Source organism: Camelus dromedarius, chromosome 16 (genome assembly GCF_036321535.1).
Source record: "Camelus dromedarius isolate mCamDro1 chromosome 16, mCamDro1.pat, whole genome shotgun sequence".
NCBI classification, from domain to species: Eukaryota; Metazoa; Chordata; class Mammalia; order Artiodactyla; family Camelidae; genus Camelus; species Camelus dromedarius.
In genome coordinates, this window is record NC_087451.1 from 29,509,190 (window position 1) to 29,532,571 (window position 23,382).

Sequence of the window (23,382 nt, forward strand, 5' to 3'; positions counted from 1 at the left end):
AGAGGCTGCACGGAACTGCAGGGAGAGAAGGCACCCTTAGCCAGGTGGATTTGTGAGTGGTGAGGCACAAACAGGTACCGAGGTGTTGAGGAGGGAGGGCAGTTTGGGTGGGACAAGGGAGGGGGACAAGAGAGGATGCCCGGAGGTTCTGAGTCTGGGCGCTGGGTCAGCATCAGCACCGTCGGCTGAACTGGGAGATGCAGGGCTTGGCGGAGGTTCTCAGGAGGGGCGACCACCCCTTCTCCTTCCCGCACCTTCAGTTTACGTGTTTCCTGGCACGAGTGACCAGACGGCGATGTCCGGGAGGGATGTGGGGATGCTAGGCTGGACACCTTGGTGTAGAAGGTCTTGGAGGACAGAGAGTGGATGGAGCCAGGGCACAGAGAGATGGTCCTGTCTCAGTGACAGGTGGTCCGGGTGCGTGTCACTGGGAGGAGAGCAGGGCAAACAGGAGGGAAGCCAGGGGAGCCGCTAAGGAGGCTGAGCAGGCCGTGAGGGGACACGGAGAGCCCAGGACAGGGTGCTATAAATCAGACGTCCTCCAAGCGAGGCAGGGCGCGTGAGCCCCACCCAACACTCGCATCCACTGAAGCAAGTGACCGACCACGGTCTGCCCACGACGACATGTCCACCCATACCTCGAGATCTGCTCACTTCGCAGCCCTCACCAGGGACTCCTCCTACAACAAAAGCCACTTTTGTTATTATTACTTACAGTCCTGACCATTAGCCTGAGGAATGTAAGCACAAACACACTCACAACGGACCACGCTCTCGTCTGTCTCAGCAAAGGCTTTTGGCGTGAGCTGAAGACAGGGGCGATCTGTTATTAAACAGACCCGACTGTCAACGCAGGCACAATCCGCAAATTAGCTGCTCGTCAGCGAGGGCCAGTCGCAGGCAGACGCTCGCCGGGGCACGGGTCTGACAGAAGCCCAGGTTCCCTTTTTACTTCTGAGGCCATTTCTGGTAGAAGATGCCAAAACTGACAAAGCCAGCAGAGACGTGCTAGTCCCGGAAGGTAGTTGCTGAGCATAATAGTCTTTTTGAGGTGGTTCGGGCAGCAGCAATCAGGTCGAGCCAGCAGCCTCCCAGCTGCACCAAGTGCTAACTGACCCTTTGAGGCCTCCCCCTTCAGGGGCGCACCCCTTAAAACCGGCTCCCTCCTGCAGGAGCCAGGACCCTGAGAGGGGAGGCCCGCAGGTGCAGCAGGTGAGGCTGGCAGGTGTTTTAAGAGGACCCAGGATTTGTTTGAATCTGGTGGGATAGGACACACTGACACGGAAATGACTGTCTTTCCTAGAGAAGACTTTATACTCACAGTTCCCTAGGAACAGGAGGCGTGCCACGCAGGGCCACTCAGGGCAGCACCGGGGTGGGTCAGGAGGCAGCGGGAGCCGGGAAATGTGGGCAAGAGCCTGGATTGTGGTTTCCTTGGGAAGAGACAGGTGAGGAAGGGTGGGCAGGCTTAGGATGGGCTAGTTGAGTCACCTCAGTGGGCTTGGGCATACGGGCTGTCCCGCGTTGTCTGGTGCCCGGCCCTGGGTGGTTAGGGCAGGCGGACAGTGGCCTGGATTATGAGAGCCCCATGGAGGGGGTTGGGGTGTGGGCTCTGTGTTGGTTGGTTTGTACATGAAAGACGGGCTTCCTGGGGAGCTGTCTGCCATCTCTAGGAAGTAGCCAGCCCTGGGAAGGGTAGTCCCTCTGGGGTTAGCAAGGCCCCAGGTATCAAGGCATCGGAATACAGAAAACAAAAGACGTGGTTACGTGGCAGGTTTGGAGCAGGGCCGCCCAGGGCACGCTGAACAGAGGGAGGCAGTGAAGGGTGGGCTCCGACTTTGTTCATAGCTCAGCACCACCCCCCGCCCCGAATCTGCAGCCCAAGCGCTAACAGGCGACTCTGAGGACCTAAGTGCTCCCTGGCCGCTGGCGCTGCAGCACGCAGCGGCGGCTGTGCCTGAGTTCCCGGGCTTCACGGCCGTTCCAGCCGTGGGTTTGCAGGGCTCTGTGGCTGAGAGGTCGCAAGAGGCCTTTGTCAACTGCAGGAAGAAAGGGGGAGGCCTGCGTGGCAGGTCCCAGCTCGCAGTTAGGACCCAGCAGGCTGGGGGGGGGGGGGGGTCCTCCTGCCAAAGACAGGGTGGTGGGCATGGTCCCCTCGGTGGCCCGGCGAGCCTGCAGAGCTCCGAGGCTGGGGAAGAAACTCTGCAGGGCTAGGCCTTGCTGGCTAATAAGGCCAGGCGCTGGGCGCTCTGCAAATCAGCATCCTTTCCAGCCCCGTTCCCCAGAGAAAGTGACAGCGACACTCCTGCCACCGTAGGAGTGCCGCCTGGAGAAGCCTCAGCTCCCACCTGTGCGCAGGGGCAAAGGCACCCGTCTGTCCAGCTTGCAGGGTGAGGGTTTGTGCAAAGGGCTCCCTAGCCCCTCGACCCACAGAACACAGCGCAGACTCAGTGAAGGAGAGTCATTCTTGTTTAGTTTTAAAACCCATCGCCCACCCTTTCTGCCCTGTTTGGGTGAAGTCCTCCCCGGCAGTGGCCAGGCGTCGTGCGAAAGCCTGGTCTCTTCTACTCCTCACAAGGGCCCCAGGAGGGTGGCGCTGTTGTCACCCCACTCTACAAGTGGGTAAACCAAGGCACTCAGGGGTTAGAAACCCACAGAAGTTTTCACGGCTACCAGACTAGACCAGACTGTGGAGTAACCTCCAACGTAAGCACCCAGCACAACCAGGGACTCCTCTCCCTTTGAGGAACAGGACAAGGCAGCAGATACCCCACCCCAAGATTCTTCTCGAAATGGGCATCATCTCTGCCTCACTTTTCACTATTTCTACAAGCAATTCTCTAGTTATTGCATTAAATTCAAACAGCGTGATTCTGCGTGTCTTCCTCGTGGCACTGACAGTAGAAGCCACTGATGGAGGAAGACGGGACGTGGTCCTGGGACGTGGTCCTGGGACGTTGCCGGGACCCTGCCCGGCTCCTGTGGACTGTGCAAACAGCTGTAACTAGGTTGATGGAGACAGATTTCTGAACATCTTAGAGGAATGAACAGGTTGGTTTCTCAGGGGATTTGCTCAGGAAATGAGATTTTGCCCGTCTCCCAAAGGAGAAAGTGTATGTCTAAATTATTGATAGCAAAACATGCTCATCTGAGAAGCTAGTGTAGCAGGCCGTCTGCACTCCGAGTGGCGCTGTCTGTCCTGTGTATTAACTCAGCTCCTCCCCCGTCTCCACCACCCCACCCACCCACACCCCTGCACAACTGGGCAGCGTCCCACCCCCCACTTCTGTGCAGGAGTGGTGTCCTCAGGCCAGACCTGCCCCTCTAGCGGAGAGGCAGTGAGTCGTCAGGTTTCCAAGGAGCACCTATGTGCAGACACATCCCAGCTGTAGCTTTGAACACAGCCCAGGCTGACTCTCTGTGCTCAGGAGCTGCTGGCTTTTAAAGAAACAGAAGGGACAGGAGCCAAGTGGAGACTGGACGGCCGCCCAGACTTAGCCATCGCTGAACTAACTCCATTTCAGCTGAGTGTTGAAGAGAACATGACGTGCGGTGCCCGGCTCCCTGGGGAGCAGCTCAGACGGGCCCTTTGCTTTCGTTAGAAGGAACAGCACCCTCAGCATAATCGGACTCCAGCAGGCGGGAGCGCCCAGGAAACCAGACAGTCAGAGGTGTCCGAGTCCCACAGTCCATGCTGGGCCCCTCTGTCTGGACTCAGTAACTATCTGTTGAGCGAATAAATGAACGAACTTTGAGACAGGGGAGCTATAAAATCGAGTGCTCTTCAGGGGGTCCACAACCCGGTGTGGCATCCAGGACAACCTGGAGAACGTGAGACAGTGGTCACTCTTATCTGGTATCCCTGTCATGCCTCATGGATGGTTTTGCATCCATTTTCATAACCACATTAAATGAAATGGAAATGTGTCAATGGGTAGAACACAAGATCAGAGAACACAAAAAGAACAGAAAAATACGGCTGTGGGTGCCTTGAAATCCAACCAGCAAGGCTGAGCCACCTTTTTTTTCCTGACCTTGCCAGCAGTCAAAGCAAAATGGAAAATGGGGCTGATTGTACGATTCTCGATGTCTTCAAAAGTGGCTTAAAATGTTCATCAACAGAGAAATAGACAGTATGTGGTATGTCCATACAGTGGAATATTAGTCAGCCTTTAAAAGGCATGAAATTCTGACACCTGCTGCAATGTACAGGAACCTTGAGGACACTGCTCAGTGAAGTAAGCCAGACACAGAAGGACAGATGCCGTAGGAGTCCACTGGCATGAGGTCCCTGGAGGGGTCAGATTCATGGAGACAGAAAGCAGGACGGCAGTGCCCGGGGCTGTGGGAGGGAGAGGGAGTTCATGTTTGACGGGGACCGAGTTTCAGTTTGGGAAGGTGAAGACGTCCTGGAGATGGGTGGTGATGATGGCTGCACAGCAGTGTGACTGTGCTTACCCCTGAACTGTGCGCCTAAAAATGGTTTAAAAGGTATTTTACCACAGTGACAAAGTCAAACAAACAAAACCCAAAAAGCCCCAAACAAACTAGAAGCAAAACACCCCTGAAGGGAGCAGCAGTTTTCCCGGGGTCTTTCAGTCCGAAAGGTATTCTTCAGGCTCCGACTGCAAGATGCCAGCGTGCCACTCAGCGACTGATCCTCAGACCACAGCTCGGCCGCGGCCTCCCCCTCCCTCTAGTTCGCATTAGGAGGACTCGCCCTCGGAGGGGTGAGCACGAGCGGGCTGCCCACCGTGAGGATGATGTCACAGAGGGCCAGGGCGGAGGAGGAAAGGGCTGCGGGGTCTGGGACCCTGGCCACACAGGAAGGACGAGAGGGGTGCAGTGAGGGTGGGGGCGAATGGGAACATCCCAGGGCGTCTGGAGGAGGCTGGTGGCTTCGCATCCTGGGGCTGCGTAACAGCTGACCCCAAACCGGGGCACCTGCAGCAACTGGAGTACACCACCTCCCGGCCCTGGAGGCCCGAAGCCTGAAATGGAGGCGTCAGTGGGGCCACCATCCCTCCGAAGCCTCTAGGGGAGGATCCTTCCGGCCTCTTCCAGCGTCTGGAAGCCCAGGCTTTGCTGGGCTTGTGGCTGCATCACTCGGTCTCTGCCTCTTCTCGGTGCCTGTGTCTGCTGCTTTTCTGGCTCCTATAGGGACACTCTCAGTGGACGCAGGGCCAGCCTAATCCAGGGAGATCCCACCTCGATCCTTAACCAGCTGCATCTGCAAAGACCCTCTCTCCCATTCCGAGGTTCCAGGTGGACACACACTTCTGGGGGGACCATTCCACCCAATACAGTTGGCATCTGGTCCACGGGGTGACAGCCAAGTGGGTTCTGTGGACTTGCTGGAATAACTCAGGGCTGGGCTCTGGGTGATTGGGGATTGCCTGTTGCAAAGCTGCTCAGGGAGGAGATGCCACACCCACCCTCCCGCCTCCCCTCCATGACTCCGGACCCTGGACCGTTTCCAAGTCCATGGTGGGGTCTCTGGTTGCCCTCCCCGGCTGCCATCTGCTTGGCAGCGTTGGGCATTCCTGTCCCAGCTCTGCCCTTTCGGAGCCATGTCAGCCTTGGGAAAACTCCCTCCCTGGGCCTCATGGGGCAGGGGGGTGACCCACATAATGCTGGTGGACAGCTCAGATGCTGGAAATGCCACCGGTCCTGTGACCAGTGAGCTCACACCCGTCCACAGGTCCACTCTGAGTTAAGCTCACGTGGGGGAGCCCTTCCCCACAGCCCTCCCCACCAGCTGCCCGCTGACCTCATCCCACCAGACAGAGCCTCCCACACAGCCTGGGCAGTTGACAGCATCTGGGGCCACCAGCAAAGGCCGAGGCAGCACAGGGGCCACGGTGCCGGGCCGGGCAGGAGTGCGGAAGCTCGGGACTGTGCTAGATCCGACAGGGCTGGGAGAGCCAGCTGGCCACAGGGGGTCAGAGACGGCACAGCCGGGGAGTCACAGACAGACAGGGGGGCTCTGCAGACACTGGGTACCCAAGCCGTCTGCGTCCCGAGGCCGGTGGGCCCACAGTGGGCTGCTGGGCTTCCCCCGCCCTCTGCCCGCACACTCGGCCGGGTCAGCCGTGTCGTCACTGCTGCAGGGCCCAGGGGGCGGCCCCGCGGGCAGAGGGTGAGGTGGGCCGCGTGCTCCCCGCTGGCTGGAGAAGGACTAAAGGCCTCGGAGCACCTTGAACGGGGACTGAATGAGGAGCCCTGAGCCCCGCCCGGCCCTCCTGGGGGAGAGGTCTGGGCCGCTCTGGGCACAGAGCAACCTCGCTCCCGCCCTGCTGCCCCGTGGGGGCCCACCGAGGGGTGGGCCACAAGCTCAGGACCCAAGTGGCCCTGCAGCCACCCTGATGACCAGAACCTGCCAGAACCTTCAGTCTCCCTTGCAGTGCCTCAGGGTCTCTGCGCCACGAACCAGCTGCCCCGCCCTCCCCTCTTCCCCTGTCCTCTCCTCTTCTCTCCAAAGGTGAATTTCTTTTCATAAAAGGGGGGGAGGGCTTTAAAAACCATGGTGACCACCATCCTTGAAAGTCATGTTTGAGCCCCCCACAGTTAATTTTTTACTTACAGAGTTGCGCCCTCCAGCTTCAGTTCCTCTTAGAGACAGAGCGCAAGATGGACGATTTAATACAATCCGAGGAGCGCAGCAAGAGCTGCAGCGGGCAGGCGGGGTCTGATGCTGCCTCAGCGCCGCCCACCTGGCCGCGGCCCCCAGACGGTCCCGGAGCGGGCTGGGGGGGGGGGCCAGGCTTGCTGAGCGGGGAACCTAACGAGCAGCGTGACCCGGGTGGGCAGGGGGCCCCCAGGGTCCTTGCTGGTGCCGTGTGCGGCGCCAGGTAAATCCGCTCTGACCATAAACAGGAGCCCAGTACCGTGCTGCTCATCAGGGAAAACGCAGAAAGGAAAAAGCAAAGGGAGGAGCGAGTCCTGGGAAACTGCGTGCCGTGGGCGAAGCGTTCGTGTCCCCCCAGAGTTCACAGGTTGGCACCCCAACCCGCACTGTGACGTTCGTGTTAGGAGGTAGGGTCTTTGGAAGGTGACTGGCGTCCCGCGAGGCTGTGAGGGTCGGTCCCCGTGGGGTGACTGTCCATCATAACAGGAGCCCCAGGAACAAATGTCCCTCTAGAGGGACCCAGTCTTTCTCCTCAAAACTGTCACCCGGTTCCAGCCACTCACAGCAAACGCTTCATGGCCAGTTCATTCACGTGTTTCTTCACCAAACATGCACTGTGTCCGTCTGTGTTGGCCCCTCACCAGGCTCTGGGGACGCGGGGCCTCTCAGATATGGCCTCTGGGGGTGGGTGGGGGTCACAGTCTAGTGGGTGAGTGCCAGACGGTGGGGACCTCCCACCCCAGCAAACGGGGAGCAGCTCTGCTCCGGGAACCTCCTTGCCCCCCAAGGCTCCCCTGGGAAGTCTGCAGTCCAGAGCTCGGCAGACTCGGTGGGGAGGCTGTTCCACGGGGGCAGGCTGGCTGGAGACCCTCTGGGCTTGGTAAAGGTGTCTCGCTCTGTCTGGGCTTTGCTGAAGGGTCTTTCCACAGCGCGCTCAAGAGTCAGCACCCCTGGTCTGACGAGCCATGTGCTCTTCTCCACGACCCTGACCCCCGATCATGGGTCAGAATCTCCGTAGCTGATTATCCTGCCGGGGGGCTGAGAGCCATGTGTGCCGCCTGTGAGGCTGAGGATCGGCTCCATGGGTCCTGACCCACCAGCACGCCCACGGGTGGATCCGTCGGCAAGGCCTGGAGCGGAGTGAGCCCTGGGCTCCTCCCCATCCTCCCCGAGACGGACAAGCTGGCTGAGGCGAGAGAGTAGAGGGCGGAGGGCAGGAAGGTGAGAAATGCCGGGGACATGGAGGAGGAAGGGAAGAAGCCAGTGTTCGTCTCAGAAACACAAGGCAGGCCCTTCGGGTCGGCCCGTCCTGACCCTGCAGGTCTGGCCAAGGCCATAGCAGGAGCAGGTCTGCACAGGGCCATGTGCATTGGGCCACCTTCCTTTCTCTCCAAGCAGCAACAGCCTCCAGGGAGGCACAGGGAGAAGTTCATCACCCCAGAGATTCTGTACCCGGACAGAGGACGGGAAGGGCCGGGGACTCCTCTCCGGAAGCACTAGGAAAACAGGCTGGACCCTCACATGCCGCCGGTGGCGGGGGCAGGGGAGGCATTAGGCTCAGCAGGCCCTCCTGACTTTCCCTCTGGTTCTGGGTTTTTCAAAACATGGGTGTTCTTTGGTAAATGGACCTGGGTCCCAGCCTCGGAGTCTCCTGCCATGGACTGAGTTGGTGAAACCCCTGGGCTCAAATGGCACAGGTACCAAATAGTGTGCTTTGACCAAATAAGGACACTCATAACCACAGGAAACATTTAGGAGAACTCACGGAGTGACTCAAGACATTAGGATTGGCGGAGGCTGGGCAGGGTGGGGCTGGGGACACCTTGCCAACCTGATCTGTGCTGACGTTGCCCGAAGATTTGGGCCAGAAGCCTCCCTGGCGCTTAGAGGCAATCTGTGGGTTGAGCACAGTAAATATAGGAGAAGGGCCACGGGAGGTGTTTGGGTGGAGGAGAGACAAGGACAGGGAGGGGGCAGCGCCCCACCCCCAATCCTGGACTCGCCGGGTTCTCCTGCCCTGCAGCCGCCGGCCCTGCAGAGCTGACTCCCCCCACCCAGCTCCCAGGCGCTTGGCCCAGACCCACGCTCCAGGCTGTGTGTGTGTGTGTGTGTGTTTGCTCACTGGGGCTGACTGGATTGAATTAAATGGAACTAAATTGAATTGAATTGGGAGGAAAATTCACTTTCAGAAAAGAAACCAAGAAAAAAGTCAACCATAAGCACATGCCCCGGATCAACTGAAGGCGGCGGTGGATGCAAGCGGACTGACTCAGCCCATCTCGCTTTGTAAGGACGTCTTAGTTTGGCGGTGCCTCCCGATGCCATGCCATCGGCCCTCCTACCCCTTGGAGACGGGTGCTGGAAGCAGCTGCTCTCACCATTTGGCGGGGGGGGGGGGGGAATGCAGATCGGCAGAGGCCTCCTGATGGCCCCTCCTTGTGTGGTTCAAGTTCAGCCTTGCCTTGGCCCACAGCCCTCCCTGCAGCGGCTGGTGGGGGCGGCGGGGGTGGGGTATCCCGCAAAATAGCTCCTTCCTGACTCGCACAAACTCTCACGCAAGCCAAGCAGGCTCGGTGCATTCGGTGTTCTTCCACTTCTAATTCTCCTTCCCCACGCAGAAGGGTGCCTCTTTCCACCTGTGGGTGGCAGGGAGTGTGGCACCGCGGGAACCTGCCGGGGAAACCCGGTTGCCCCAGGTACTGGTGATGCCGTTGCTTCACCAGTGTGGGCCTTGGTTTTTTCATCTGAAAAATGGGGCTTGTGAGACTAGTGCCTGCACCTGGCACATAAAATGTGCAGAATCTGTGACAGCCACTGCCTGCTCCTCCCGGTGCTGCTGATCGTGGTAATGATGGTGATTTTCTTAAGAAAAGAGGCCCAGCCTGACTGCCTTTCGATTCCAGAAGCATTTTGCTTGTTTTTATCCTGTCTATGCTGAGTTAAAATAAAACACACACACACACACACACACACACACACACACACAGTGGGGACAGGGGAAGGGGCAGTGACTGCTTAATGGGTATGCAGTTTCCTTTGGGGTGATGAAAAGTTCTAGAACCAGATACAGTGATGGTTGCACAACAGTGTGAATGTACGTACTACCCCTGAACCGTGCACTTTAAAATAATGACAGTGGTGAATTTTATGTTATGTGTATTTTACCATGATAAAAATGGGTGTGCAAGATATATGCATATAACATTATGAAACGTGGAGGGGGAGGGTTGAGCTCAGTGGTAGAGTGTGTGCTTACCATGTACAAGGTCCTGGGTTCAATCCCTAGTCTCTCCATTAAACATAAATAAATAAATAAACCTAATTACTTTCCCCAGCCCCCCCACAAAAAAATTATGAAACTTTACCAAAATAAATAAGGAAAATTTAAGTCCAGAAAAGGCGCACACACACCCCTCCTCATGTCTAATCTCTGAAGCGCTCGATGAGAAAAGGGCAGGACTAGGTGTTCAGACGCACGTGTGCGGCCCCCAGGCCCCCAGGAACCAGCTTTGTGGCTTTAGGCAGGTACCTGATCTCTCCGACCCGCGCTCCTGGGTTGTAAAACGAGTCAGTACCTGGCCCTGCCAGCCTGGCGCCGGCTCTGAGCCGCTGCTGTTGAGGGAGACTCCTGGGAGCTGCATCTGTTTCCAAACAGCTCACAATGGTGGCTTCTGAAAGCGTGTATTTGGTGGGATGTGGAATTCTCTTCCTTCTCTTCAAGCGATAGCAGCCCATCCACTTTTCTTTATCTTATACATCGACTAATAAAATAGATTTGCACGCCACGACCCCGCACGGTGACACCTGGGGAGGTGGGAACAAACCAGCGCAGGCGGCAGGGGAACCCAGTTAGGGGTTAAACACCACCGTCCGAGATCTGCCAGGTCCCCGTTTGCACGCCACCTGAAGCCAGGTGGGCGTGCCCGAGAGAAGGGCGCGGCTCAGAGTCTGGGGCAAAGGGAAGAAAGCGAGGAAACACAAAGGAACACCCTGGGAAGCGAGTCTGGGAACCGTGGCCGACAGGCCCCCAGTGTCCTGCCTGCCGTGGCCCGTTAAATCAAACGTGGGCTCCCAGCCACGTGCGCCGTCAGACCGCGGCAGGAGCGTAACCTGGGCGGGTTTCCGGGGCCTCCCAGGGAGGCCAGGCCTCCCCTTCGCGGCGTGGCTAGTCAGTGAGCCAACGCCAGCCAGCCACCACGTGTGCGCCGGTGACATCGACTCTAATTCTCTCTCCTTTCTCTCTTTTTTTCTTAGAGAGCCCACAGTGCCTCGGGAAAAATTGGCCGCATACAAGGTAGAAAGATTTCTTTTTTTTTTTCCGTGAATAGTTTTTGACAGATACGCGCGTGTTGAACATCTTGGGAGCTGCTGGCAGTGGATGCGGGGGTTCTGGGCTTCCCTGTTTGCTGGGGGGAGGGGGGTTGGGGGCCAAGAGGGTGGGTGGCTTGTTTGGCTCGTGTCCCCCAGTGTGCTGGTCCAAAATGTACTGGGAAGGCAGGACTGGGGGAGTCAGAGGAGCCAGGACGGAAATGAAGGGGCTGGAGTGTGTTTAAAGGCAGCACTGCCTAGCAGCTCCGAGTGTCTGGGGAAGCAGCGCAGACTCCTTCCCGGTCCCTTCCCCGCCTCCCCCGCCCAGGTGTGCGTCCCGGGACGGCACAGCCTCCGGAACCAAGGGCAGCTCGGCTCACTGGTCCAGGGGGTCCTGGACTCCTGGGGTGGGGGGGCTCAGTTCCCAATGCCGACCCCCACAGAGGGGGGACTGGACACTTCTGACCTGATCCCATGGTCCACATGGTCCTCCTGCCTGCAGCTGATCCCCCTTGTAGGTTCGGTCACAGAGTTACAATTTGGAGGGAAATTATTATAAAAGGGATGCGTATTTGCTGTGAACAGAATTAGAAGATGCAGGTTGGCTGTGCATTTGTGACGCTGGGGACCCGGCTGGCTCCTCCTCCTTGCTCCTGGGTCTCAGGCCGCAGGCACACAAGGACGTCAAAGCGTGTCCACAGTTCAGGAGTGAAAGGACGGCTGTCGGATGCGAGGAGCCTCCGGGGCCAAACACTGGAAGTTTAGCTTCATGGTCTCTTTTGTGTTGTTTTCGCCCCAAGCCCACTCTTGGCTCAGAAGTGGACGCTGGCCTGGTGGAGCGTGGCCTGGCCAGAGAGCTTTGTCCTGAAAGCCGGTCACTGCGGGCCACAGGGGCTGCGTGGGGAGGACAGCACGGGCCCAGCTTGCTGGCTTTCCCCCGGGGGTCCTCTCCACTGGCCCTGGGCGACACATGACAGGGTCCCCAGGGAGCGGCTGCTCTGTCTCTGGTTTTTCGGTGTGTTTCTCCATGGGAGGGGACAGAGAAAGTGCAGTTGGTGTTGGTCTCACACTGTCATCCGAGCGTTCTGACCACGAGGAGGGCGGCTGCACACGGCACTGCCTCGATGTGCTGTCTTTGTAAAACGAGCCCATTTTATGGAGAAGCGTCCAAAGGCGTCTCCGGGTGACTCTGTCTGTGGGATAAAGGATCCGTTTGTGCTCTAAGGAGTGATACAGTGATTTGCTGGCTTGAAGTTTTGCACATTTAGCCCTTTAATCAGCTTTGTCAAGGAAGAAGGCACACCCTTTCAACTACGTGTGTTTCAAGTGTGCGTTTTAACATTCTGCTTCATGTTTATACCCATGACACCACCCCTATGGTCAAGAAACCGAACGTATTCATCACCCCCAAAAGCTTCCTAGTGCCCCTCTAATCTCCTCCCACCCTTCCCCACCCCTGCTTCCCAGGAGAGCACTGGTCTGCTTCCTGTCGCTAGAGAATGGTTTGTATTCCCTAGAGTTTTGTATAAATAAAATCATACCATACGTGGTTTTTTGGTGTAGCCTCTTTCACTCAGCATAATCACGTTGTGGTTCATCCAGGTGGTGGTGCACATCCACGGGTCCTCCTTTTCATTGCTGAGTAGTATTCCACACTACAATGCACCGTAATTGGTTTGTCCGTTTAGTCCTTGAAGGAGACTTGGGTGGTTTCCAGTTTGGGGCTATTACAAATAAAGCTGCTGTGAGCATTCATGTACAAGACTTTGTTTAGGCACCTGCTTCCCTTTCTCTTGGGTAAAAAAACCAAGAGTGAAATGGCTGGACCCTATGGGTTTAACTTCTATAATAAATGCCAAACTGTTTCCCAGAGTGGTTGCACCATTTCACGTTCCTGCCAGCTGTGTGGAGGATCTGAGTTCCACAGCCTCCCCCACACTCAGTATTGCGGCGTTTATGATTTTAGCCCTTCTGACAGGTAGGAAAGGGCATTTGGTTGTGGCTCCCATTGCATTTCCCTGATGACGAATGATGTCGAACACCTTTCACGGGGTTGTCTGACTTCCCTACATCTTCTTTGGTGAAGTGTCCATTCAAATCTTCGCCTATATTTTTATTGAGTGGTTTGCCTTGTTCCGCTGGCTAGGACCTCAGTGCACATTGAACAGAAGTGGTGAGAGCGGATGTTCTCGCTTTGTTTCTGATCTTAAAGCATAGTAAGCCTTTCACTGTTAGGTATGATATTAGCTGTGGGTTTTTCAGAGATTCCCTTCTATAATTAGTTCCCTTCTACTGCTAGTTTGTTTAAAGATTTTATTAGTTTTTTATTAGAAATTGATGTTAAAAAAAAAAAAGAAATTGATGTTGACTTTTGTTAAACTCTCCTGTCTATTGAAGTGATCAGATGCTTTTCCTTTTTCAGTTTGTTTTAAAAAACACTTTAAAACCTTTGTGGATTATATTCATTGATTTTCAATTTTTAATCTAACATAGGTTAGGTTTAAGTCTGTCATCTCACTGGTTTTTTTTTCCTCATTTGTTCTTTATTCCCTTTTTGCTTTCTTTTGGATTTTTTATTATTATTATTCAGTTTTACCTCCATTCCTGAGTTATTAGCTACACCTCTTGTTTTGTTACTCTGACGGTTGCTTTAGAATTTACAGCGTATGTCTTTAGCTCATTCCAGTCCACCCGCAGGTGACATTAGTCCGCTCCACACACAGCGTAAGTGCACCTCCGCTCCTCCCCTCCTGGCTTCGTGTTATTATTACCATGCATTTTACTTATGCACATGTTAAACCTTAAAATGCAATGCTGTTTTTGCTTTAAACAGCCCATTACATTTTAAAGAGATTTAAGTCATAGGAAAAAAGTCGTAAGTTTATCCATCCAGTTACCACTTCCGGTGGCCTTCATTCCTTTGAGTGGGTCCATTTTCCATCTGTGCAATTTTCCTCTGTCTGGAGGCCTCCCTTTAATATTTCTCATAGTGAACACCTACTGGTGATAAGTCAAGCTTTTGCATGTCTGAAAAAGACTTCACGTCAACCGTGTTTTGAAAGATACTTTTGCTGGGTATAGAATGCTACGTCGACAGGTTTGTTTCTTCTCTCAGTACTTTAAGGCTGTGGCTCCAGGGTCTTCTGGCTTGCCCGCTTCCAAGTCTGCCATCATGTCTGCTTCTGGTTCTCTGTACAAAATGTGTCCTTTTTCTGTGGTTGCATCTAAGATGTTCTCTTAATGACTGGTTTTGAGCAATTTGATTTGAGTGAAATGATTTGTCATTTTCTTCCTGTTCCTTGGCCGTGGGTTTGTTGAGCTTCTGGATCTGTGCGTCAGTTAGGCTGCCATAGTCGGGGCAGGAAAACGGGTTGGGGAAAAGCCCAAAATGTTGATCACAAAGGGTTCACCCAGACCTATGGCTGTTTCTGACTCTAAGGCCAAAGCTACATTGTACCAGCAACGTGGGCTCTGCTTTCTGGAAAAATCAGCTCCCAAACCGTCAGACTCTGCAGCACAGGGACTGGCAAGGGTCTCTGATGCCTCCCTTGGCTTTCGGCATGTGTCTAGCATGTTGACTTCCCCATAAAAGAAGCAGGACATGAAACATTTGAGATGAGATTAGGGGACACCGAAGGAAGAGTCTGTGTGTGTGCGTCCATGTTTGTGCGAAACCCTAAAAACCCCAAGTCTGTGTTTTCCCCAGAGTATTAATTACAGTCGGTGAGGAGGCTTGCCTGGGCGTGTTCCGCTTGGGCAGAGTAATTGATCATCCAGTTTCAAGGAGCGGAAGGCAGGTCACGGTGCAGAGAGCAAGACAGACATCTCTCTCTCTCTCTCAGACTTCAAGCTGCCCCACCTGCTCTGCGGTGGACGGCTTTGCCCAAGGCATGTGCTGGAGGGAGCCCGGAGAGCTTGCAGGCAGCGGCCGGGGAGACAAGGGAGATACTGAGACACGATCCACATAAGAGAGACCCATCATGGGAAAGGCCTGTGTGGGCGGCTTGGGAAGAGAAACTGTCCAGTCTCTCTGGGACACCTGCCTCTGATGGGGGGACGGGCAGAAAGACAGGGGCGCCGGCCAGCCTGGCTGCCCGCACCGGGTTTCTTCTGATCCTTTCATCCAGGCTGACCGAAGGGCCTGGGGTCTCTGGGATTCATGGGGGAGGTTCACAGAGAAGGCGTGTTCTATTCCTGTTGGTGGCTGGAAAGCAGGGTCACATATCTGCTCACCACTTAGCAAAGCAGAAGTCCCTTGCTGTGTGACAGTCCCAATTCAGGACTTCCCTGGCCTTGGTGAGGTGACGAGAAAGGCAAAACCAACACAGGGGACCCAGCCATCCTCCCTCTGCCTCTGGGTCCCTCCGCCCTCGCCTGAGCCCTCTGTGTCCCTTGCACTGCTCAGGGTCTCTCTGGGCACTTTGTTTTTGTCCTTTCAACCATCACCCTCGTGCTCCTGCCTCCTGGGGCTGCATGCGGACGCCAGACACCTGAGCCTGGAGGGACCACACACTCGCTTTAGGTAACAAGTGTTTTTCTGAAAAGTTATAAGGTGCATAATAATGAACACTGTCCCCAAGTCACCCCTCCTTGCCATCCTCCCCATCGCGCCCAGGCCCGCAGGCAGTGAGCGGGGCCCTTGCTTCTGCACGGAGTCCTTCTGGGAAGGGAGACGCCCCGGGCAGCACCAGCGATCTCGTCCGTGCCGGTGCCGTGAGCGCCTCCTGTGTGCCGGGCACTGAGCCTGGTGCTCGGGACACCGCACAGGACCAGCCAGACTGATGCCCGAGCGAATAGTCACCCTTCCTGGGGGCGGGGGGCCCTCCCGCCCGTCAGTGGGAACAAAGGGAAAGCCACTCAGAGGCCGAGGCCCGACGCGCCTCCCGGGACGCGCTTTCACAGCTGCTCGGCTCAGCCTTCAGTCTCCTGGGGCTTCTGTTTTTCCTCCGCTGGAATTAGCTTTCTGAGACTCGGCACGCAGAAGCGGGGGTCTCGGCCAAACCAGGCTCCTCGGGTGGCTGTCCAGCCTGCTGACTCTGGTACCTGCAGATGAGTTAGAGGGAAGGAGGGGAGGACAGGAGGTTCAGGAATGAGGGTGGAGCAGAGCGAGGCAGGGTCAGAAGAGCGTCTACAGCTGCTTCTGCCCGGGCCAGGCCACGAGGTCACTACCCAGAGGGCTGAGGGTCCCCGAGGCCGGCCGGGCCCTGGAGCCTCTCAGACAGCTTGCCAAGTTGGGGTGTGTCCTTCTCCAGTTTGGAGGAGGGTGAATTCATTTGCCTCCCCGCCCCCACCTCCTCGCCTGCTTCTCTTCTCGTGTGTGCAGAAGCGAGGGGCCTTTGTGCACGTGTGTGCACGTGTGCAGAAGTGCAGGCAGCTTTGTGTGTGGGCTCCCGCACTTTCCACGCGTGTGTGCTCAGGCGTGGATTTTTCCAGAAGACACCCAAGAGCTGAATTCGACACAGGCCCCGCCGGTGCAACGTGGCCATCTGAGCCAGTCTTTCTAGAGCAGGTGATGGAGTGGCCGCCCCAGAGCACAGAGGCCTGGAGACATGCGACTTATTCAGGGAGGTTGCTGGCGGTGTTTGCAGGTCCCCAGGGGTTAGAGAGGCACCCGAGAAAGGGTGAGCAGCCAAAATGCTCAGAGGGCAGACCTCCCACCCCCCGCCCCAGAGATGCAACGTGAAGTTCACTGGAGCCCCAAACCCTCCAGACCCGAGCACATTGGACCCTTGGGACCCAGACCATGGAATAATCTGCTTCTTTCTCTCCACAAAGAGGTGCCCCCATCCCACCCTCCCTAAAAGGCAGCCCAGCCACGCTCTGCAGCCTTCAAGTTCTCTGTTCAGTCCCCCGGCCAAATGCACAGGCATCTGCTGTGTGCCCAGCACCACACTGGCTGTCCTGGCTACAACAGGCGCGGCCGAGGCCCTGACCTCTAGGAGCTGCCCGTCTCCCGGGGTGGGGATGGCAAGTCCGGGTGTAAGGGCAAGGCCACGTGAGCGAGCTGGACGCCATGGAAAGTAAGGACGAGGCTCAAGGCCATCTGTGGTGGACGCTGTGGTCCCTGTAAGCTTTCTGAGCCCAAAGTCTCGCTCCAGGGGGCTCTCTAGACACACCCAGAGGAAATGCCACCAGGTGCCAGCCCTGAGCACTGTGTCGATAGGCGTGGCTGCTCATCGCCTAGGCAAGGACCTGGAGAAGGATGCTAGGGAGCTGGGGTGGGCGTGAGGCCTTTTAAAAAGCACAGAGCACCGGACCCTTCCTCAGGCCACAAGGAGGCTAGGAGACCCACTTCCACTCTGATGTCCTTTTTCTCTGTCACTCATCCCCTAGTGGTACGAGGGCACAGGACTTTGGTGCCTCTCATTTGATTACTGACCATTTGACCAGTCTCTTCCAATCACTGAAACAGCCTAGGAGCAGGGCTGGCATTCTCACCCCAGTTAGAAATGAGGAGACGGAGGCTCAGAGCACAGTTCTGATCGGCAGGGTCAGGTCTGCAGACTCTCGGGCCCACAGAGCCTCCGGCCAGGCTCACCCCCTGGCACAGGCCAGCTCATAAGTGCTTGCACCCCCAGAGGGCCGTGGAGCTCATTAGACCGGCTAGAAATCAGACAGCGGGGTCCTGGGGCATCAGGCCTTCTCTGAACATCTCCTTTTCCATCCTCCAGCGTTTGTGGCTTGCGAAGGGTTTTGTAACAGTTACGGAGTGTTCAACAGGAGCACACACACCCCTTCCTGCCCCTCTGTCCTTCTTTGAACCCACCAGCATCCTTGCCAGCCCCAGATGTTCAGAGTCTGACAGCACTGCCTCTGCCCTGGTGCCTCCTTTGGGCTCATCCAGCCCAGGATCCAGGGTACCCAGCCCGAGGCTCCCAGCCACCGAGACCCACCTCCTCTTTCTCCATCCAGCTCTCCTCCCAACTCAGCCAGGTCCCTTTGGGGTGGGGGTGATGGCGCATGTATGGGGTGGTCCCCACTGAGGCCAATCACGAACCTCCCTGTGCCCCCTACCCTCCCATGGCTGGCCTTAACGGGGTGGGAGGGGCTCCTTCTGACATGAGCAGGCCAAAAGCCACCATCCGGGCAAGGGAAGGGCTGGGCCGATCAGAGGTGGTCCCCGCCCTCTCCCAGCCTGAAAGCACCAGCCCAGGCCCAATGGCGACAAGATGCTCGCCACCTACTATCACTCCCAGTGCGTAGGGCCACCATCACCATACCCAGGCTCTGGGACTCAGCTTCCCATTGGAAGAAACCTTAAGAACCACAGAAAGAACAGCTTTCTTTGTTTCTTTCTTTTGTCCCTTCAAAGAGAGGGTAGTGGCCTGGGTGGTCTGGCCTTAAGACCGAGAGGTGGATGGACCTCCCGCCTGGCCGGGGGCCTGGGTCCCTACGTGGCCTGTGGCCCATGGGCCATACTGGCCTGAGGCAATGGTCAGGGAGGCTGGCCAGCTGAGCAGGAGTCCAGAAGGCTGGACCCCTGCAGGGCTATGAGTCTGGGGCGGCACCCCCAGCAGCGCAGGAGGTTATGGGGGAGGGCAGCCTGGAGGAAGCTGAGGCAGGGCAGACGTGGAACACACGTGGGGTCCCCAGCACCCTCACCCTCTCACTGCCCCCGAGCACTGCACTCAACTTCTGGCCTGGCTACTGCCTCGCCTCATCTCTGCTTGGCCTCAGTCCAGCGCCCAGAGCCAGCCGCTCCACACCTCTGCAGCGGGAGCGGCTGCTCCTCCCTCCCTGCCCCCTCCCAGACTTGGGGCTGGGGTCTCGGGGGCAGGTCTCGCCTTGGTTCCTACCGACTTTCATCTTCCCACCGCTGAAGCTAAGAGAGACCTTTTGAGAAAACAGTGGTCCTTTTCTCCCACTCTCTCTGTTTTCCTAACCTCAGAGAGGGTCTCCTTCCCCATTCAGCACCCGTGGGATCTCTTAGGCTGGCAGGGTTTGCCTCCCCCACCCCCACACCGTGGGCGCCTCCCCGGGGCCCCGCGTGGGAGTGCCAGGCGTCAGGGTGGGGAGCTCAGCTCCCAGCAGAGAGCTGGGCGGCGGCAGTGACCGGACTGGGCAGGCCGGGCAGGACCCCAGCAGATGGGTGAGTTCAGAGCAGGCGCTGAGCCGAACAACCCGGGAAGTAAACGGAGAGACACAGAGGAGGGAGGGAGAGAGCTGGGCGGCAGCAGGAGCCAGAGGGAGGCAGAGAGGAGACCGGCACTTCTTAAGAGGGCTGCAGGTGTCAGCTACACTGAGCACCCGCCCGGGGACCGCAGCCCCCACCCCCAACCTCCACCGCCGCTGCCCCCCCGAGTCTCCTCCCCGAGCTGCGTGGAGCCGCGGTTCCGAAATGATGATGTATTTTTGGGTATGTACCAAGCGTGGACTGCCGAGTTGTTGCTTTTTCAGCTCCGGGCAGATCTGGGGTTGAAGTGTTGAGACAGAGCATGCCCACCTGGCCCCTGAAAGTGTCCCCTCAAGCCTGTCCCCAGCTGGCACCAGCTTTCCCCCAGGGCCCAGCCAGCACGGAGCTGGGGTCAGTGTCCCCAGACAGGAAGTGCTGCCTGCCTGTGGGGCCAGACCCCTCGCAGTGGCCTCCGTGGAGCTGGGTGGAGGCTTGGGAATGCCCTGCGTGAGGTGTGCTCTCCTCCAGTCCCATCTCCCCCCGCCTGGCTTTGGGGAAGACCTCCCTCAGGTCCCCTGGTGAAAACTTCAGGTGGCTCCCAAGATTGAGTGCACACCCCCCAGGCCTCTGTCTCATCTGCTCCCTCCTCCCTGCCCAGCTCTCTGAGCTACAGAGTCAGCTGGGGAAACTGGACCTGGGAGAGACCAGGAGGGACAGTAAGTCTGAGCCTGAGCCAACACCCCAAGAGCTCTGAGCCCCAAAACCCCGGAACCTCACAGGGGCCCTGGGGAGAGGAAGAGCCCCACGAAAGGCCCCCTCCCTCCTCCCTGGCTAGCCCTGCACCTCTCGGCAGAGAAAGTGACAGTGGCAGTGGCCAGAGTGGGGGTCTCAGCCAGACCTGGGGAAGGGGCATGCGGAGGCCGAGGCAGGCAGGGCCCCCACCGCGGGGTGCGGTGACTAGTGGTTCTTGTTAAGTCCTGCTGAACTGGGAGAAGGAAAGCCTGGTATGTGTGGGTGTGTGTCCACGTGTGTGTGCGTGCACAAGCGTGAGCATGGGTCTCCGTGATTACAGGCCTCTGGGCTCCCATGGAGCTGGTTGGGAAATCTGTGTGAATTCTGTGAGCTCCTCGTCGGGGAGGGCTCTTCCCCGGGGCCCAGCCAGCGGCCCCAGCATCTCCCAGGCCGTGGGCTTCCTCACCTGGAGGTGCTTCTCCCAGGCTGTGGTCCCAGGCCCAGCCACAGCTGGCCCCGCAGCCGGCCCCGCAGCATCCTCCTCCAGGGGAAGCTCCCTGGGGCCCTGAAGCCTCACTGGGAGGGGCCGATCTGGGAGCAGGAGCCTGTGGGGCATCTGGGTTGCTGGACAGTGGGCCTGACAGGGAGTCAGCAGGAGAGGCCAGGGCAGCCACAGAGAAGGACCAGTGGTCACTGGGAGTCAGGACGGCTGTGGTCAGCCCCACGGCTGTGGTCACAAGCTGAGCTCCACTGAGCCCTGCGGCCCCATTCCCTCCCAGAGCAGAATTAGGGCCGGCATGTGCCCAGATGCTCCAGGCCTCCATCCTTTACAGAGGCCGTGAGCTCTGCCAGGAACGCCCCAGCTGCCCAACCCTTTGTCTGCTCAGCAGATTCCCCCCTTGTTCAAGGCCAGCCCGAGGGGACAATGCCCCAGAGACACTGTCCCTGAACCCTCAGGCAGAACGGACTCCTCTCTGTATCTTGGCTCCTGGTGGCACCAGCCTTGCATTCCTGAGCTGGCCCCTGGTCCCTCCCGTGTGTGGCCTGGGAGCCCCTTCAGAGCCCTGTGGGGCTTCTCCTGGTCTGGGCCTGGTGACCAGGAGCCACTCCCGGGTGACCGGCTGGATGCAGAGGAGAGGCCCGCCCAGGCCCTCTGCCTCTCACCAGGCTGAGGCTCCTCTGAGGGTCTTGCCTCCCAGGGCCCCCTCCCCTCCAGGGCTCTGTCCTTGTCCACCCTGCCAGCCAGGCTTGGGGGACGTGCTGGAGTGTCCCCTCCTGAGCTGTTGAGGCTATTTTAGGACAGGGCTGGAACCTGATCGGGAGCGCCTCCCCCTCTCATCTTCCCTGGCTGGGCTCCGCCTCCAGGCGAGGATTCACTGCTAGGGGCCGGGGGGAGCAGCAGGCGGACCCCTTCCTTGGGTCCTCTCCCGGGCCTCCCTCCCAGAGCCATGTCACCACCCCAATTTGCAAGATGGCACTCGAAGTGCAAACTCCCAAGCCAGCACCCCTGCCTGGGCCCCCTCCCAAGCCCCACCTGGCACCCACGCTTTCCCGCTGTCTCCCTGATGTCCACCCGCTGTCCCATGCCCTCAGACTCAGGACATTGAAGCTGCTCATTTCTCTTCTGACCAGCTTTCCCCTTCTTTTTCCTGCGGATCACGGGAGGGTCCTCCCACCTACCCGAACTCTCAGTCGCCCCTAACTCTTGCCAACCCCAGCTTCGCAGCCCAGGCCAGGCCCTGCGGGTTCTCCCTCTGCCAATTCTCTCCATCCACCCCTCCCCCAGGCCCCAGGCCCCCAGGCCCAGCCCTCAGTGCCACCTGCCCAGGTCACGTCCAGCTTTCTTTCTTAGCCTGGAGCACAGAGTTCCTTACATCTGGCCTGCTTGGCCCTGTGGTCTAGTGAGCATCTGCTGAGTCCCCTCTCCCTCAGGCTTGTTCCTCCAAAAACACCCTCCCTCCCATGCTCACCACCCTCCCAGCTGGCTCCTACCTTCCCTTCAGGGTGAGGCTGTGGGCAGGGGGACACGGAGGGCTGCAGCATGTCGAGTGAGAAGCAGCTTAGAAGTCACCGTCTCCAGGAAGCCCTCCCTGACCGCCCCACAGCAGGTTGTTGTTCCCTCCACTGCACCCGCATGCACTCATCTGCAGGTGCTGCCGTTACCCGTTTACGCTGCCACCTCGCCTCACCAGCAGCTCCCTGCAGGGCCCTGACCGGGTCTTGCTTAGCGCTTGCTTCTGGTTCCTGTTCCATGACTGCCACTTGCCTAGGACTCCAGGAACCCGTGTGCTGGAATGAGTGAATGAGTGCATTCCAAGAGGCAGAATGGGGCCTGATCAGGGGGTGTCCTCTGAAGCAGAAGTTCCGTAGGGCTCCCCACTCCTCTCCAGCCTTGACCTAACTGACCACGTGTCTTCCCATGCCCTGGACACAGCTGTTCAAGGAGGCATTGGATGATTCATTGCTCCCATTTTAAAATGGACGAAATTGGGGCCCATGGTCCCCATTCTCTTGTGAAGGGGGGCGGTGGCAGGCCGAAGGGGCCAAGGGGCCCGTCCATGGTGAGGCAGGGGTTGGGTGCAGAATAGATTGCTGTCGCTGGCCCCTCCAGCCGGGCCTTGGGGGTTCCCCTTGGTGGTCAGGTGTGGAAGTTCACCCTTGCTTCATGAGAGAGCCCCCCACGCCGACTGCTCTGGGCCTTGGCCTGTGATGTTGGTCGCCAGGGTCCACAGTGCTTTCTTCCTCACCCCCCTGCAGGATGTGTAGGTGCCACTGGGCAAGGAGGATGCTCGGGCTGGAAGGCTGTGCCCCAGCATCCCGCAGCTGCCCGTGGCAGAGCCAGGACTGGAACCAGCTGTTGCTCTGGCCCTCAGACACTTTCCTGCACCTGCCGCCTTGGGGTGTGTGCTCACGCTAGGTCTCCCCACCCACCTCTGCCCAGCCCAGGTCTGACGTCCAGCCCCGTGCATCCCCCTCCTGGGCTTCCCTGAGCCCTGCCATCCAGCCTTTCTCATGCGCGGCACCCCCAGACTGGGAAACCCGTGTGGACAGGTGTGTCTGAGCTGTGTTTTAGCTGTGCGCTGAAAAGGGAGCATGTTGGCAAACACTTGTGGGATGGACAGAGGAAGGAGGGAGGCCATTGGGGGCGGCTTGTTTTTTGGGTAGCAGAACACGAACTTGTGTCTGAGCATGAGCAGGGGTGCTCGGAGAGCCACCTGCTGCGTAGGTCTCAGGCTTAGGGCCAGAGGCGCAGCGTGACTCCTGGGTGGATGGGCCGTTTGCTCCTGTTCAGGAAGAGGACGGCCAGGGAGCAGGGGACGGACTGGGGACAGGCTCGCGTCACCTCCACCCCAGGCCTGCAGCCTCCGGTGGGTGAGAGGCTGGTGGGTGGCTTCCTAATTGACTGGCAACAGGCAGAGATGCCAAAGCAGGAACGTCTCCAAATTAGCCGTAATTGCAGGAGAAATAAAGAGCAAACAGGGCGAGCTGAATGAGGTTTTCTATAAATATTACGTTTTTTAAAGTTTGCCCTGGAGTAATAGAAGCTGTTTAAACGCTAATATCCTGTCTGTGCATTTAAAAAGCCTTATAACGAGGATTT

General features: G+C 57.9%; 1 protein-coding gene and 1 non-coding gene across 9 annotated transcripts in view; both read left to right on the forward strand.

The window, feature by feature from the left end:
- The window catches only part of RBFOX3 (RNA binding fox-1 homolog 3), a 393,881-nt gene that overhangs the window by 266,269 nt on the left and 104,230 nt on the right, over positions 1-23,382 (forward strand). For 7 of the 8 annotated variants that reach the window (XM_064495431.1, XM_064495432.1, XM_064495427.1 and 4 more), the window contains one exon: positions 10,883-10,922. The exons of the other annotated variant lie outside the window; for it this stretch is intronic. Coding sequence is in view for 5 of the 7 variants with exons in the window: in XM_064495427.1 (XP_064351497.1) it covers positions 10,883-10,922 (40 nt within the window). In the remaining 2 variants the exon portion in view is untranslated. The remainder of the gene's footprint in view (positions 1-10,882; positions 10,923-23,382) is intronic. 8 annotated transcript variants of the gene reach the window in all.
- Positions 9,850-9,922, forward strand: TRNAG-ACC (transfer RNA glycine (anticodon ACC)). Its single transcript has one exon. It is a non-coding gene; the product is annotated as a tRNA-Gly (tRNA).